Below are 14700 nucleotides of genomic sequence, written 5' to 3' on the forward strand. Positions count from 1 at the left end.
ATAACCCTGGGGAGGTTCAAAGGTGCGAGCTGTCCGCTTCTCAGCAGCTCCAGTCCCTGCGCCCCTCAGATCCCCACCCCGGCCTCCTTCCCACCACCTCTGCAGGTCCTGTCTCACAGCAGCTGCTTGAATCAGCCTGGCCTCCCCCTGGGCACGAGGAGGAGAGGCTGGGGCTGGGTGACGGTGGTGTTCCTTCCACCAGCTCCTCTGTGCAGACCAGGGACAGAACCCCAAACTCCCAGGACTTCCAACCCGAGGCTGTCATGCTGAATAAATATTCAGAGTGACAGTAATTGTTGTCATTGACATTACCATCATAGGCAAAACAATCTATTTTTCCTTTTTTTTTCTCAGAACTCCGTGATCTACTCCAGCTCATTTTCCTCCCACTTCACACTACTTCTTTCTCTGCTGCTGTCAGCCTTAGGAAGGCACTTGCTGTGGCAAATTTCCCCACAGTGACATGCTGCCCATTACATTTCCAGCTGGAAATGTCTGCATTTCTTACTGGGAGTGCCGGCAGTCTCCGTGGCACCTGCTGCTGCTGAGGCCATCAGCACTTGTGTCCTGCTGCTGACCTGTGAGCTGGAGTGCCTGTTTTGCTCTAGAAAACAGGCTTTTTGTGGCTTCAAAAGCCCCGCTCAGTCCCATGTTCCCCCTCATCTGAGGCAGGTGTCACTGCCTGCAGACCCAGCAAGGCAGAGCCTCGCAGCAAGGCAGCGTGGGGCGCAATGAGGCTTGCTTCTGGGGGACACACGGCTGCCATGGGGGTTCTCCCACCCAGCAAGGTTTCTCCTTGACCCCCTCTGCAGGGAACACCAAGCCACGGTGTCATGACCTGCCCCAGCACGTGATGGTGGATCACTGCGGGGACAGCCCACCGGGTTTTGCTCTTTGGCTGCTCCGTCTGCACCATGAATGGCACTGGGCAAGGGCAGCGGTGAGCAGGCTTGGGGTGCCTGGGGGCAGGTGCCTGGTCCCGGTGTCAAGGTTCCTCTCTCACCCAGCAAAGCACAGGAAAAGTTCAGACAGCTACAAGCTTTCAGAAGCCTGAGTTAAACCCGACGGCTGAAACAATGCCCAGGCAAACTTTTTTTTTTTTTTAATGAGAAGTCCCTTCCATAGTCATGATTGTTAGAATTGCATCTTTAATAAAGGCTACCGACAGTCAAAGAGACAAGCACAAAACAGAAGGCAGAAGCCAGACGATGAAAGCCACTCTGCCACTGCGCGGCATGCTTCGCTCTGCTCCCTGGCTCTGCTCTGTGCCTGGCTGCAGGCATCGTCCCGTGGCTTTGTGCTGCAGCTCTTTGTGACACCTTCTCCCTATACCTGCGGCAAGGCAGGTTTGGTGTGACTGGGCACATCCCCTCGCGTCCCTCTGTTCCCCAGCTGGGAAAGCGAACCCTTCCTTGCAGCTTGCAGCAGGCTCCTTTCACGTGTCTGCAGAACAATAGGGTCTCCCTCTGGTGGCAAATCCAGCGTGAAGTGTGCGGCCATTGCAGTGGGGCCTGCAGGGCAGGCAGCTATCTGGGGTGATGGGGATCGGGGCTGAGGTGGGCGCGAAGTGTCGCCGGGGGCTTCAGGTGGCTTCCCGAGAGCACTGGCAGCTCGCACCCATCCCAACGGGATGCCAGTCCAATGCGCTGGCTGCCCAGCAGAAGGCTTCTCAGCAGCCAGAGGGATGGGGACACAGGGCACTCAGTCTGACCCCTCTGGGGATGTGACTCTGCCATGGGGCCACCAGGGGCTGTGGTGAGGTGGGGGGGGGGGCTGGTCTAAATGGGGCACCGAGCTGCTCCCAGGGGATGCCAGCAGATCTGTCCCGCAGAGAGCTTGAGCCCAGGGCTGAGCTTGGCCAGAAGAACCCTGTTCATCCTGTTCAGGGGCAGGGTGAGCCAGGGACACCACGGGGACACCCTGGGGGCAACCAGGTTCCCACGTCCTAGAGGATGGCTGAGCTTCTTCAGGCCCTACGTGGCAAGGTTTAAGGGCTGGGTGTGCAAAGGGCTCCTTTGGCCTCCCAGACCAGCAGAGTCCCTGCAGGGACAGTGCTCGGCCATCCTAATTTCTGCTCAGGTTTTTCTCTCTTCCCTGTGAGGGACTGTGTTTCTCCTGCAGCAATCGGGAGACAGAGGCCCCGTGTGTGCATTTGCACTTTAGGGGTGTTTCTGTCACTCCTCTTTTCTAGGGCTGGTCTCACCCATGCTCTAATGTAGCTTTATGTGGATAAGCCTAGACTTAGTGAGAGCTGTCAGCATCTCTCTCAGGTGACTCTTCCATCCTCGCATCCTTTAAAATGTACCCTGTGGCAGTGCGGGAGGCAGGCCTGGCCCTGGGACAGCACTCTCGCCTGCTTACAATTCCCTCCTTCCCCTCCCGTGCTTTGTAGTCAGTTGCAAAGACCAGCTCTGGCTGGAGGCTTCGTAGCGGCAGAGGCAAAACTGAATTTTGCCACCCTAAGGTTGAAGGCAAAATAATTTCCCGGGGTGGGATGTCGAATTTGGCATCATTCTGCCTCCCTCCCACAAAGACACGCTCTCTGCAGAAAGCCAGGCGTGTATTCTGCTGCCAGGATATTTCCTCCCTGCCCCACTGGAGGACCTTCCCCTTCTCCAGACAATGCAGGGACCAAAGCCAATGGCAGCGGCTGGTGGAGCCAGGGAATTCAGAAGCCCAGCAGAGCCCATTCTGGTTGCACCCGAGCCAGATGGACAGGAGGGGAGGCACAGACCCCGGTGTGTGGGCTGCAAGGGGGCAGCCCCAAAGCACCGCTCTGCATCCAGTGGGGGCACAGACCCCTGCCGCAGGGCCGCCCTGGGCTGCAATGCACCTGCAATTCCTGCTGCCCCACATTTGGGTCCGCACTGGGGAAGGATGCCGGAAGCGCATGGTAGTCACTTTTTATTAAGGTTTGTTATTATAAAAATATATCATAAAAGTTGTGGCTTATTTGTCCATTTACACTCTGGGGCAGAAGGCTTGCAAGGAGAGTGCTTCGGCACACTGTATGGCCAGCTGCAGGTTCCTCCCTGGAGGAGATGCACTCCCGAGGGGGGGACAGAGCCCAGGATGCGCCGAGCAGAGGCTGGGGATGGAGGCCCCCGCTGCTCCACGTCTGGCAGTCTTCAGAGACAGCAGGGAGGAGAGAGAAAAAACTGAGAGCGAGGAGGGGAAAAAAAAAAGGACAAAATAAAGATGGAAGGCTGAGCCTCTTCTGTCACCCCTTTCTGATCCGATGGAGGTAACGTGTCCCTCTGGGTAGTGTGAGTGTCCCGACCGTGTTCCCTGGAGTGGGGATTTGCCATGGGAGGCTGTAACCTCTCTCCAGCCTCACACCGGCCTCCTTGTCTCCGCAGGCACCTGCTGGAGGCAGTGGCACTTCAGGAACAGTTCGGTTACAGTTTGTAGGCACTTGATCCGAGGGTGACCATCCCTTGACTGCTGCTCCACGGCTCTAGGAAGAGGAGGCTGGGATTGAGAGTCCGTGGATAGTGTTCAGAGGGTCTGGAGATTTGCCCGCAGGGCTGGCAGGTTTTCTGTCTGTGGCTGCAAGAAGAATAGAGGGGGAAAGAAAGACAACAGCAGAGCAGTGGATTACCAGCCTCCAACTTTCCCGGGGAAACAGGGAGGGAAGGGGAGATGCATCTCCCAAGCGACAGGGACCGCAGTGGGGACAGACACCCTCTGCCATCTGCCCGGGAGGTGATCTGGACCCGGCTCTTGTGCTTCCACAGCCTGCTGGAGAAAGGCACCGAGTCCTGCCCTGTCCCCGGGCTGCTCACCTCCCTGCCCACCTGCACAGGTTTCCCTGATTTGCCATGGGGGTGGAGTCACGCCTTGTCACCAGACCAGGGAGAGAGCCGTCCCCGCACTGCCTTTTTCTGGGGCTCCAGCTCTTTGAGGGGCAGGGGGAGCATTTGGGGGCACAGGCTCTTTTTCTGCATGTTTTTCGGCGTGCATTAACAGTCATATAGCGGGGTGCTGATGCAGGCAGGGCAAGGGTCCGGATGTCAGGTTTGAGCCCTGTCTTGGATGCAGAGACAGGTCCTGTACTGCACAGGGAGCGGCAGAGAGAGCGGCAGGGAGAAATCGGAGGGGAAAGGAGGGGAAGGGGAGAGGGGATGGGCCCGCCATCAGTGCCGGCTGGGCTTAAACTCCTTGTGAGCTCGGCACGGCCCCAGGACCCGTGCAACCGCCGCACCGCCCCTGTACGCGCCATGGGGGCAGGCAGGGGGTGCGAAAAGCCCCGGGGCTGCTGCGGACGTGGGCACGGGGCAGGGGCTGAAAACAGACAATCGTAAACCTTTTTTTCACTTCAAGGGGACCTTGCGGGAGAGCGACAGCAGTGAAATCAGAACAGGTCTGAGCAAGAGGGTGAAATATCCCGGCCGACCTCCCCTTTCTCCCTTCTCTGTTCTTTCCTTTGCTCCCTTCCCTGCCTGCCTGTTCCCCCCGCTCTGGGCCAGCAGAAGCGGGCGGCATGGGGCTGCCCCGCTGAGCGGAGCGCGGCCACTGCTGGCACAAAGCCCCCCGGACCCTCCTGCACAGCCCCAGATCCCCTGGACCTCCCCGGCCCCCAGGCACCCTCGGGCCACTGCCCAGGTAACCCGGCTTTGCCTGGCCCCGGGTCTAACAGAGCCGAACCAGAAATTCGATCCAAAGGCAAGGGGAAAAAATGTATAAAAAATAAATGTATAAATGTATAAAAAAATGTATAAAAATTAAATTAAATTAAATTAAATAAAGTCCGCGGGCTGGGACTGGGACAGCTTGAGGATCGCCAAGTCAGAAAATTCAGCCTCCGAGTCACTTAAAAAGTGAGAGAGTCACTTAAAAAGGCATCTTTCCTCCATCATTTGTTTCCTTTTCCTTTCATTTTTTTTCTCTCTCTCGTTCTTTCTACATTTTTTTTCTTTCTCTCTCTTCCTTTCGCTTTCTTTCACTTTGTTTCGCTTTATTTTTCTTCTTTCCTTTCTTTCCCCTTCTTTCTTTTGCTTTCTTCTTTCTTGCTCTCCTTTCTCTTTTTCCTTTCCTTTTTTTTCTCTACTCACTCCATCCCTTTCTCACTTTTCGTTTCCTTTATTTTAAACAAAAAAATAGGTTTACTATTGTCCATTTTCAGCCATTGATACTTGCAATTATTCATCCCTGAGACGACTGATATAAGTCACAGCAGGTTCCCGTAGTTAGATAGAAACGGTAAAAGGTCGTATAAAAAAATAGAATAAAGAAATGAACTAATAAGTGGGAAATGAATTACAAATGTGAAAAATATTAGAAAGTCGAATACCACGAAAAAGAAAGATATTGACGGGGATTTTATATCCAGAACAGATGAGCTGGGATTTCTTAAACGAAACCACCTATCAAGGAAATAAAGCTTCGATAACTGAACCGAAATAATTAACAGGAGATAAAAGCAGTGTCCCAATTAGCAGCCGCTGGTAAAGGCGTTCAGAGCAAACGCGTGCTCCGCATACAGACTTCATCTGAGTGCTGCCTGCGGCGTGGAGCGGGGAAGATTTATTTATCACGCTGATAACTGCTGCCCTCTCCCCGGGCTGGCAGGGGAGCAGCGAGGCTGCCCTTGGCACGGCGTTCCGGGGGGCTGCGGGGGACCCCGCTGCTGGGCCGAGCGGCTGCAGCTCTGCCCGCACGGCGCTGCGGGCCCGCGAAGTCTGCGGGATACAGGCATGGAAAGGCGAGGGCTGGCCCTGGGTCGCGCCGCTTCCTCGGCCGTTCCCAGCGCGGGCGGTGGCACACGGCGAGGAAAAAATGGTTTCCCGTCCCCCACCCCCCGGGATGCTCTGCCACGATTCGGGGCCATCGAACACCCGGCCGGGGGGCTCTCCGCCGCCCCGTCGGGGCGAACCAGGTCCCCCCCGCCGTCCCTTTCTGCTCCCGGCCCCCCGTGCCCCCCGGCCCCCGCTCACCTTCCCTGCCGGGCTGCTTGAACGCCATCGCGCTGGCCAGGTCGCCGCCGTGCACCGCCACGCCGGGGCCGTGGTGGCCCAAGGGGCTGCTCTGCGGCTGCCAGGGGTGGCCAGGGGGGATGTAGCCGCCGGGGCCGCCGTAGACGCCGTGCTGGTTGGAGGGGGGATAGGCGCAGGCCGGGAGGAAGCTGCCCACGGAGGAGAGCCCCGGGGCGGGCTGGGGACGGGCACAGACACGCGTCGGGCACGGGGCGGCGGCGTCCCGGCGGCGCCCCCGGCGCCCGCCGCCCCCCGCCCGGTACCTGCGGGTACTTGATGTCCCCGTCCGCCGCAGCCTTGTCGATGCCGTTGACGGGCTGGGCCGGGGGAAAGGCCGTCCTGTTGACGCCGGGCCAGTCTTCCATTTTGGGGGGGTAGGCAGAGCCCTCGGTGCCGGCCAGCGCCCCTGGGCGGGACAGAGCCGCGGCGCCGTTAGCCTCGGCCCTCGCCCCCCGGCCGGGGGAGCTCCGCGGACAGCCGCGGAGGGGCCCCGCTGCCGGCCCCGCTGCGCTGCCCCAGCTAGCCGAGGCGCGGCACCCCCGTCCGGCTCTGCCCGCCGCCCCGGCACTTTCCTGCTCTCCATAATTTAGGAGGCCCGACTCCTCTCTCTTGGCGAAGGAGATTTATAAAAGTGACATCGGAATTTTTAAAGATAAATGATTGCGCAGAGGGGAATGCATGCAGTTGATTTACCCGGGTTTGGGGAGGATAAAAGGACTCGCCCCCCGCCCTACCCCGGAGCCGGCGGGAAAACCGGGCCGGGGCTCGGGGCTGCAGTGACATCCATTCGAAAAGACGCGCCTCTGGCCTTCTTCCTTCTCTAAAAAAACGGGCAGATTTCTTGGGGGACGCCCGCAGAGATCCGCCGTGCCGCCCAGCTTTCAGAAGCCATTTGCTTTCCCCTCTTTCCCTGCTTTTTTCCCTCCCCTGGCTTGTTTTCCCCCCCTTTTTACCCCCACCCCCTCCGTTTTTTTTGTTTTTTTTTATTTGCAAAGGGAAATTCAGGGCTCCGAATTTGCGGTCGGCAATCTATCATCCTACGAAAATATTTTCCACATTTTTCATAAAAAGTTCAAGATGTCTGAGCCTCGCCGCATCTGGCCCCACCGCTCCGTCCTGCCGGCGCGGGGTGCGGAGATCAAAAAAATAAAATGAAACAAAATAAAATAAAATAAAACAAAACAAATCCCCCAAAGCCCGGGCCAGGGAGAGCTGCTCGCCGGGTGGGGAAGGGCCGATGCCTGCCGAGCCCGGCGCTCCCAGGGCAGCGCGAGGCAGGGCTGCGGCCCGAGAGCGCGCCTGTCGCAGTACCCACCCGTCTGCTCCATGAAGGTCCGGATGCCCAGGATGTTGGTGACAGAGTGAGCCGACGGCCAGGAGCGGGGCAGGCTGACATGGGCCGCCGCGACGGGCGCGCCGGGGTGGCTGCCCATCTTGGCGGCCGGCGAGGCCATGGGGCTGGGGTAGGGGTACTGGTAGATGTGGTTGTAGGGCAGCGCAGGCTGGGGGGGTGGCTGCTTGCTGCCATCGTAGGGGCCAGGCTGGGAGAGGCTCCCAATCTTGTTCCGCAGGATCCTGCTGATGGAGCTGACCGAGGGCACGTTGTATTTGTCGCAGACGCCGTCCGCCAGCAGCCGGTCACGGATCTCCCAGGCGAAGATGCCGGGGTCGCCCTGCTTGTAGTCGCGGATGTGCTTGACCACATTGGGGGTGGTGACCCGTGGCTTGCTGCCACCGATGGCCCCAGGCAGGATGGAGCCCGTCTCGTTGTAGCGGGCCAGGATCTTGCTGACGCAGCCGTGTGAGACGCGGAGCTGGCGGCTGATGTCGCAGGGCCGGATGCCGAGCTGCGCCAGCTCCACGATCCGGAGCCGGATGGCGTTGGGCAGTGGCCGCCCGTTGACGAACACACCGCCCAGCTGGTTCACCTCCCCGTATGTGTGCTCTGCCGGGGCCGGGCCACGCCGGGCCGGGACACAGCGTTACCGGCGGCGGGCACCAGGAGCAGGGCAGGGGAGCAGGGGTAAGGGCACTGGTGGGAAGGGGCGGAGGGGGCGCAGAAACGAGTTTGCGAAAGCCATGCCCCTTGGGCAGTCTGGCCAGCTCACATCTAAGGAGACTGGGACAGTGGGAGAGGAGAGGAGAGGGAGAGGAGAGGGAGAGGAGAGGGAGAGGAGAGGGAGAGGAGAGGGAGAGGAGAGGGAGAGGAGAGGGAGAGGAGAGGGAGAGGAGAGGGAGAGGAGAGGGAGAGGAGAGAGAGGAGAGGGAGAGGAGAGGAGAGGAGAGGAGAGGAGAGGAGAGGAGAGGAGAGGAGAGGAGAGGAGAGGAGAGGAAGAAAAAATAGAAAAAAATAGAAAAAGAAAGGGAAAAAGAGTGAGAAGGGGGGAAGGAAGAAATGGAGAAACAAAGGGGAAAGCAAAAAGAGAAAGAGAAGGGGGACTGAGAGAAGGAGCGAGAGAAGGAAAGGAAAGAAAGGAAGAAAGAAAGAAAGAAAACGAAAGAAAGAAAACGAAAGAAAGAAAGAGAAAAAGAAAGAGAGAGAAAGAGAGAGAGAAAGAGAGAGAGAAAGAAAGAAAGAAAGAAAGAAAGAAAGAAAGAAAGAAAGAAAGAAAGAAAGAAAGAAAGAAAAGAAAAGAAAGAAAAGAAAGAAGAAAGAAAGAAAAAAAAGAAAGAAAGAAAAAGGAAAGAAAGAAGAAAGAAAAGAAAGAAAAGAAAGAAAAGAAAGAAAGAGAAAGAAAAATTAAAAGCAAGAAAAGAGCAGAACAGCAGAGAGAAGGGAGAAGGAAGGGGACCATGAAGTCGGGCAGAGCAGAGCGCTCTCCCACGCCGGGACCAGCCGCCACGACGGCCCACAGAAGCCGCTCCGCAGCCCGGCCTCTGCTCAGCGCGGCCGCGCAGTCCCAGTCCCTGTCCCCGTCCCGATCCCGGTCCCGGCCCCGGTCCCGGCGGCGGGCCGGGGTCGGTCCCGGCGCCCGCCGGCCCCCCCCCCGCGCCCCCCCCGCCCGCAAAGCGAAACCGCGGCGGGTCGCGGCGCCGCCCGGCCCGGTCCCAGCCCTCCCCGCGGCCGCCCGCGCTTACCCATCGCCCGGTACCGGGGGAGCGCCGCGCAGCCCGGGGAGGGGGCGCCGCCGGCCCGCCGCTCCGCAGCCGCAGCCGCCGCCGCCGCCGGCCCGGCATAGAGGGCGCGGGACCGCGGAGGGGGGCGGCCCGGCCGCGCCGGCTGGGGGCGGCCGGCGGGGGGCGGCGGCCGCGGGGCTGTCCTGGCGGCGTCGCGCCGGTTCCCCGTTCGCGGGGAGCCCCCGCCGCTACTTGGGATCAATTTGACGTGGGAACCACGTCAATCCCGGCCGTCACGCTGGAGGCGCCCCGCGGCCGCCCATTGGCTCCCGCCCGCTCCTAAATGGCCGCGGCCCGGGGGGGGCCGGCTCCCTCCGCCCGCCCCCTCGGGGCGAGCGCCCCGGCGCGGCCACCGCTCCCCGTCCGGGGGCCGCCGGCGCCTTCCCCCGGTCCGTCTCCCCCCCGGGGCGCCCCCCGCCCGGTACCGGACCGAGGGAAGGCGGAGCGGGGTCCCCCCGCCCCCCGTCCGAGGCGGCGGGAACCCCCCGGACCCCTCCCGCGCCTGTTCCCACGCGGGACGGGGCCGGGACGCGCACCTGCGCCGCCTCTAGCCCGCAGCCCCGACGGCCGCCGCGGGACACGGACACGTAGGGGGGGCATCGAGGGGGCAGCGGGAGGCCGGGCCGGGCCGGAGACGTCTGGGGTTCCCCGAAGCCTGCCGCTGCTCTGCCCGCACTGAAATCCGCCCCGCTCTCTCACCGGCAGCTAACACAGGAGAGCAGCCTCGTGAAACGCGGGTGGGGCGAGCGCCGAGCGCTGAGGTTTGGTTGATTTTTGCGTGTCCCCCCCCGGAAAGACAGATCGAAAGATCGTGAGTGTTTGTACGCAGACGGCCGAAAGGCTGGAGGGAGAAGGGGGCAATCGCCTCGCAGGCAGCCGCGGGCATCGCCCGCCGCGGCCCCGTTCCTGCGCTTCGGGATGCGGCAGGACGCGGGGCTGGGCCCGCCGGCCGCCCCGGATCCGGCCTCGCCGCCGACGGCCCGGGCAGGGCAGCCGCTGCCACCCCACCCCACCCCACCCCCCGAAGGGGCCTTTCCCTAACGAGCAGCAGGCGTTAATTGCGCCGGTACCGCCGCCGCGTGTAAACGGCCGGAGGGCGAACCCGGCTCGCGTGGGAGCGCAAACGGCGTCTGCGGCCCGCGGTGCGGAGGCCACTCGGGGACGGGCATGGCTACAAGCCCTCCCCGGGCCCCCTCTCCTCGCCCCCCCCCCGCCCCCCCCCCGGGGGGATTAAACCCCTGCGCACACGGTGGGGCCGCAGCAGGCAGTGCCGCCCGAGAGCTGGGAATCCGTCTTCGGGAGAGTGGAGCGGATCGATTAAAAAGCAGTTAAGCATTGCGAAGGGGTGGGTGCCCCGCGTTTGCTTTCCCCCCTCTTAGCCCTCCCCGGCTGCAGGGCCCGGGTGCACCGTGGCCAGGAGTTTCCCTTCCTCGGCTGCCCGAACAGGACGGAAGAAGCTCCCTGCAGCATGCGGGAAGGAGGCAATCGAAAGGCGGCCGCGAACGCGAGCTTTCTTTCTCCTTGCCCTGTCATTCCGACGGAACAATTTTTCCGGTGCGTCTGGGAGTCCCGGTCCCCCTCGCGGCTCATCCTTTTCCCCCGGGCCGCCTCCAGCCCCCAGCGGGGCTCACCGCCGCTGCTCGCCCACGCCCTGCTCCGAGCCGGGCTGAGGCAGAGGCCTGCCCGGGGGCGGCCGAGCAGGCACCGATCCTGCCCCCACGGACTCTCCCGAGTTCCTTGCTGGCTGGGAAACCCGGCACAGCGGCGGCCCCGAGCCCCCGACGGCGTGGCTGAGCGGGTGGCAGCGCTGCAGGGGCAGCAGCCCGCACCCACTGGGGCTCCCCGAGCCGGTCCGGCCCCAGCCCAACCGCTGCCCCCCGGCCGGGCCAATCTCTTGTCTCCCTCTGTTGGGAAGTGCGGAGAAATCCGCCCCGGGCCGGTGGGGGCTCTGGGCAGCCGCGGGTGGGATCCCGCCAGGGATGGGACGGGGGGCCTTTCCCTGGGCGGTTGAAGAAATAAATATGCCCCTCCCCGGGCACCTGCTGCGGGGCAGCATCGCACAGCCGGGCGGCCCGTGGCTCCGCCGGCTGCTAGCCAGGAGGAGCAGGAGAAGTTCGGCTGCCTTAGGGGGTCGGGGACGTGACTGCGGGCCTTATGTGAACGGGAAAGGGTCCTCTCGGCCCGGCCTGCTGCCAGCGGGCAAACAGCAGGCAGGGAAGGGGAGCAAACGAGGAAGGATAGACGAAAGCAAAGAAGAACGAAAAGAGGAAGAAAAAGAAGAAAACGAATAAAAATGAAAATATGGAAATAAAACAAAGAACGAAAAGAAGAAAAAGAAAATGAAGAAAATGAAGAATGACAAGAAGAAGAAAAAGAAAATGAAAGAAAAACGGGAAGAGTGGGAGAAGAAACAAAAGGGAGGAGAAAGGGGAAAAGAAAAAAGGAAAAAGAAAAAAGAAAGAACAAGGAAAGAAGGAACAAGAACAAGAAGAAGAAAAGAAAAATAAAAAATGTAAAAAATAGAAAAACAAAAAAAAAAGGAAAAGAAAGAAAAATGAAAAGAGGAAGAAGAAGAAAGGAAGAAGAAAGAAGAGAGGAAGAAGAAGGGAGAGGAAGAAAAGGAAGGAAGGACAGCGGCTGCAGTGAGTGGGGCTGAGTGGCCAGGATCCTGCGGGCAGCCCGGGGCAGAGCAGAGAGGGGGTCTCTCGGACACAGGGGTCCCTCCCGCCCCCTCTCAGAGGCCGCCCGACGGCAGCCGCTAGGGAAGGGAGCAGCGCCGGCCCGACACCGCTGGGAGCCCTGCGCCGCCCTCGGCAGCTGGTACCAGGGAGCAGGACCCAGCACCGGGCTCGGCGTACCCAGGCCTGCCCCCCCCCAACCCCCCGGGGCGGCTCCTCCCTGCCCCCGCCCTGCCTCCGAGATGGTTTTAATTTGCTCAGGCTCCTTTTCCCCCTTCCACTCCTTCTTTCCCCTCTCCTCTCTCAGCCCTCTTGGTTTATTGACGCTCCCGCCTGCCTCCGGTTTTGATTTAGCATCATGAGCTCACGATCCAGCATGGAAAATATTAGGCTGGGGTGAAAGCAAGGGGAGGGCAGCCCCTGTACCCCCACCCCCAGTGAGGGGCAGGCTGGGGGGCACCGTCCCCCTCTTCCTCTTCCTATTCCTCATTTTCCCTTTTTCAAGCCCCAGAGCCCCCCATGCTGAGGTAACGGGTGGGTGTGGGGGCGTTTTTAGGGCGAGTGCTCCTGGGGCTGAGCTTCACATGGCTGCATCGCCGCACGGCTAGTTTGGCTGGAAAAATGTAGCGGCAGTGAAACAGGTAGCTATGTTTTTTTTAATTTTAGTTTAGTTTTATTTTTTGTGGTAGAAATACCAAGAACATTGCTCTACCATGGCAGCTGTCAATTAGTATAGTTAAAGGTAGGGGTTCCCCTGTGTTTCCCCATTATTTATTCTGTACCCATTAATGAGTCAGAATTGCTGCGGTTCTTAGAGGGAATATTTAGTTTAGTCATGGTTATGGAGTTCATTTTCTGTCACAATCAGTCAAAATTAGAAAATCCTATTTCAGGCTGTTCAAACTGAGCGCCTGCTCACAGCAGACACACTGCAAAGCATAATGTTTCTCTCTCGCAAAGTGGAGTGCAATATTATCTGAGTGCCTGTGCGTGTGCTTTTTGTGTCAGAAGGATCACAAAATTACTTCTGACAATTTTTTTCTTGAGTGTTTTGACACCGGCTAAATATAGAGAGCTGAACTATCCTGCTGTGATGAAAAAAAAAATGCTTTCTGTTTTCTAAAGAAAAGGCTTGGAGAGCTCAAAAATAAAATCATTCTTCAAAGCTTACTGTGCTGTCTGAGCCATTTTGTTTAATCATATATTTCAGTTTGGCCACAGGTTTGGCCACAGGTTGAGTAATTAACAATAACTTGGTTTCATTTGTCAAAAGCAATTTAACTGTAGAAAATACACCCTGCTGCAAGCCAGAAGGCTTCTCAATTCCACATAAGGGAAGAAAAAATAGATTTTTATGTTTGGATTATTGTTTTTTTTTAAAGACTAAATGTTGATCTCTGTGCTGGTCAGATTCTTAAAGTGAAAATGATACCAGGACCCTGGATCCTTAATAAATTCTGTCCAGTTCTTGTGCAAAACACGTTGATCTGAGGACAATACAAATCATTTTACATTATCACCATTGTTTAAATTAATAGCGATGGATGTATCCTACCTTCCTTTTTTTCTGACAGTATCACCATTTCCTCCTCCTTTTCTGCCTGCAAACCATTTAAAAAGACTTGAAAGTCACCTTTGGTGGATTTCAGATATATTTTAATGTCCCGAGCAACGTGTGGATAGTAGGGGGGATAGATGCAGCCCATGTGCACTGGTCTGCTGTCAGCGACAGGGGGGCACTGCTGTGGGCCCCCAGCTGGCCTGATTCGGCGACACAATTTGACAACTGCAGGGCAGTTCACGCGGTGACAGGGACATCTGCCTGACGTATGTGAGGGGACCGGCAAGCAGGAGCAGTGGGCTGAAGGCAGAAACCGAGCCCACATGCAGAGGGATGCAGCAGGATGGCTTCTCGCAGGGAGGCCAGCCTGCAGAGTGCCCTCTGGGGGGCTTCTGCCTGCACTCTACCTCTGGGTGCTGGGGGTGGCCAGGGCCCCGGCAGAGGCTGTCCCCGCCAAGTGACATCCCTCTCTCGCAGCCTTGCAGTGCCCGGCCACCCCCTTTCTGCTCGGGGCAGTTGAAAACGTGTGTACACCCCCGGGTCTGGAGGCACGTGGCGTGTCACCGAGCTTTTGAGCTCCCCAGTTTGCTGAGGTCATTGCAGAAAAACTCCTTTCAGCTCCTGCGTTGTGCACTTCCTTGCTGCCTGCTTTTTTTCCACCTCGTGACAAGTGCTGGAGGCAGCGTCCCCACCAGATCCTCCTGCAGCCTTGCCCAGGGCAAGAGGAAGCCCCCATGCCATATGCCCCCTGCGAGCCCTCGCCCAGCCCCACGTGGTGCTGGTGACCCCTGGGGCTCTGCTGGGAGCCAGAGGTGCCCAGGGCACTGCAGGGGTGGCCAGCACCTCTGCGGGCAAGAAGTCCTCCTGAGACTGGTGGCATCAATGCCACCCCTCCATTCCCTTTGGTGGATATTGGTCCTGCAGTGCACTGAAAGAGAAACAAAAATAATACTAATAGTATTTTCCTTTAGATTAAGGTCTGGCTTACTATTAAGCCCATATGGAAGTCTTTGCCTGAGTGTAAATCTTTGCATGATCAGGTTATTAGCTTGCACCAAACTTTGCAAACAAACGTTGCACGTGCTTGCAGACAGGAGGAATGAAGGGCTGCTAAATCTATTCCTTTGTTTTCGCACTGAAATGGATTTCTCATGACCATAATGAAGTGGGAAGGCTGTACACTTGGCAGAGGAGCGGACATTCAGTCGCACTCATGGAAAAACACATCGAGGAGGCTGAAATAGCACCCGGCTGACTTGTTGCGTTTGGCACCCTGTGCACAAAGAATAGCGGCAGCAGATGCATCAGTGGGGGCTCGGAGACCTTTGCTCGTGCAGGAGGCGGCTAGGCTTTGTGGCACGAGGCTCTG

General features: G+C 58.8%; 1 protein-coding gene across 1 annotated transcript; it reads right to left on the bottom strand.

Moving 5' to 3' along the window:
• Window positions 1–780: 780 nt before the first annotated feature.
• On the bottom strand, window positions 781–9293 carry PAX1 (paired box 1). The gene is made up of 5 exons (XM_066993447.1): window positions 9054–9293; window positions 7291–7920; window positions 6239–6381; window positions 5937–6153; window positions 781–3549 (listed from the first exon to the last, which is right to left on the bottom strand). The coding sequence occupies exons 1-5, from the start codon at window positions 9055–9057 to the stop codon at window positions 3458–3460; spliced, it is 1086 nt and encodes a 361-aa protein (XP_066849548.1). The 5' UTR covers window positions 9058–9293; the 3' UTR covers window positions 781–3457.
• Window positions 9294–14700: the final 5407 nt, after the last annotated feature.

Source organism: Anser cygnoides, chromosome 3 (genome assembly GCF_040182565.1).
Source record: "Anser cygnoides isolate HZ-2024a breed goose chromosome 3, Taihu_goose_T2T_genome, whole genome shotgun sequence".
NCBI lineage: Eukaryota > Metazoa > Chordata > Aves > Anseriformes > Anatidae > Anser > Anser cygnoides.

Bases quoted from the DNA above. Each gene is read 5' to 3' on its own strand.
- PAX1 (XM_066993447.1), bottom strand. The intron at 6,382-7,290 runs GTGGGTACTGCG...TGTCCCGCCCAG, and splicing joins GACCTTCATGGAGCAGACGG to GGGCGCTGGCCGGCACCGAG. The intron at 3,550-5,936 runs GTGAGCGGGGGC...TTCTTCTTGCAG, and splicing joins CAAGCAGCCCGGCAGGGAAG to CCACAGACAGAAAACCTGCC.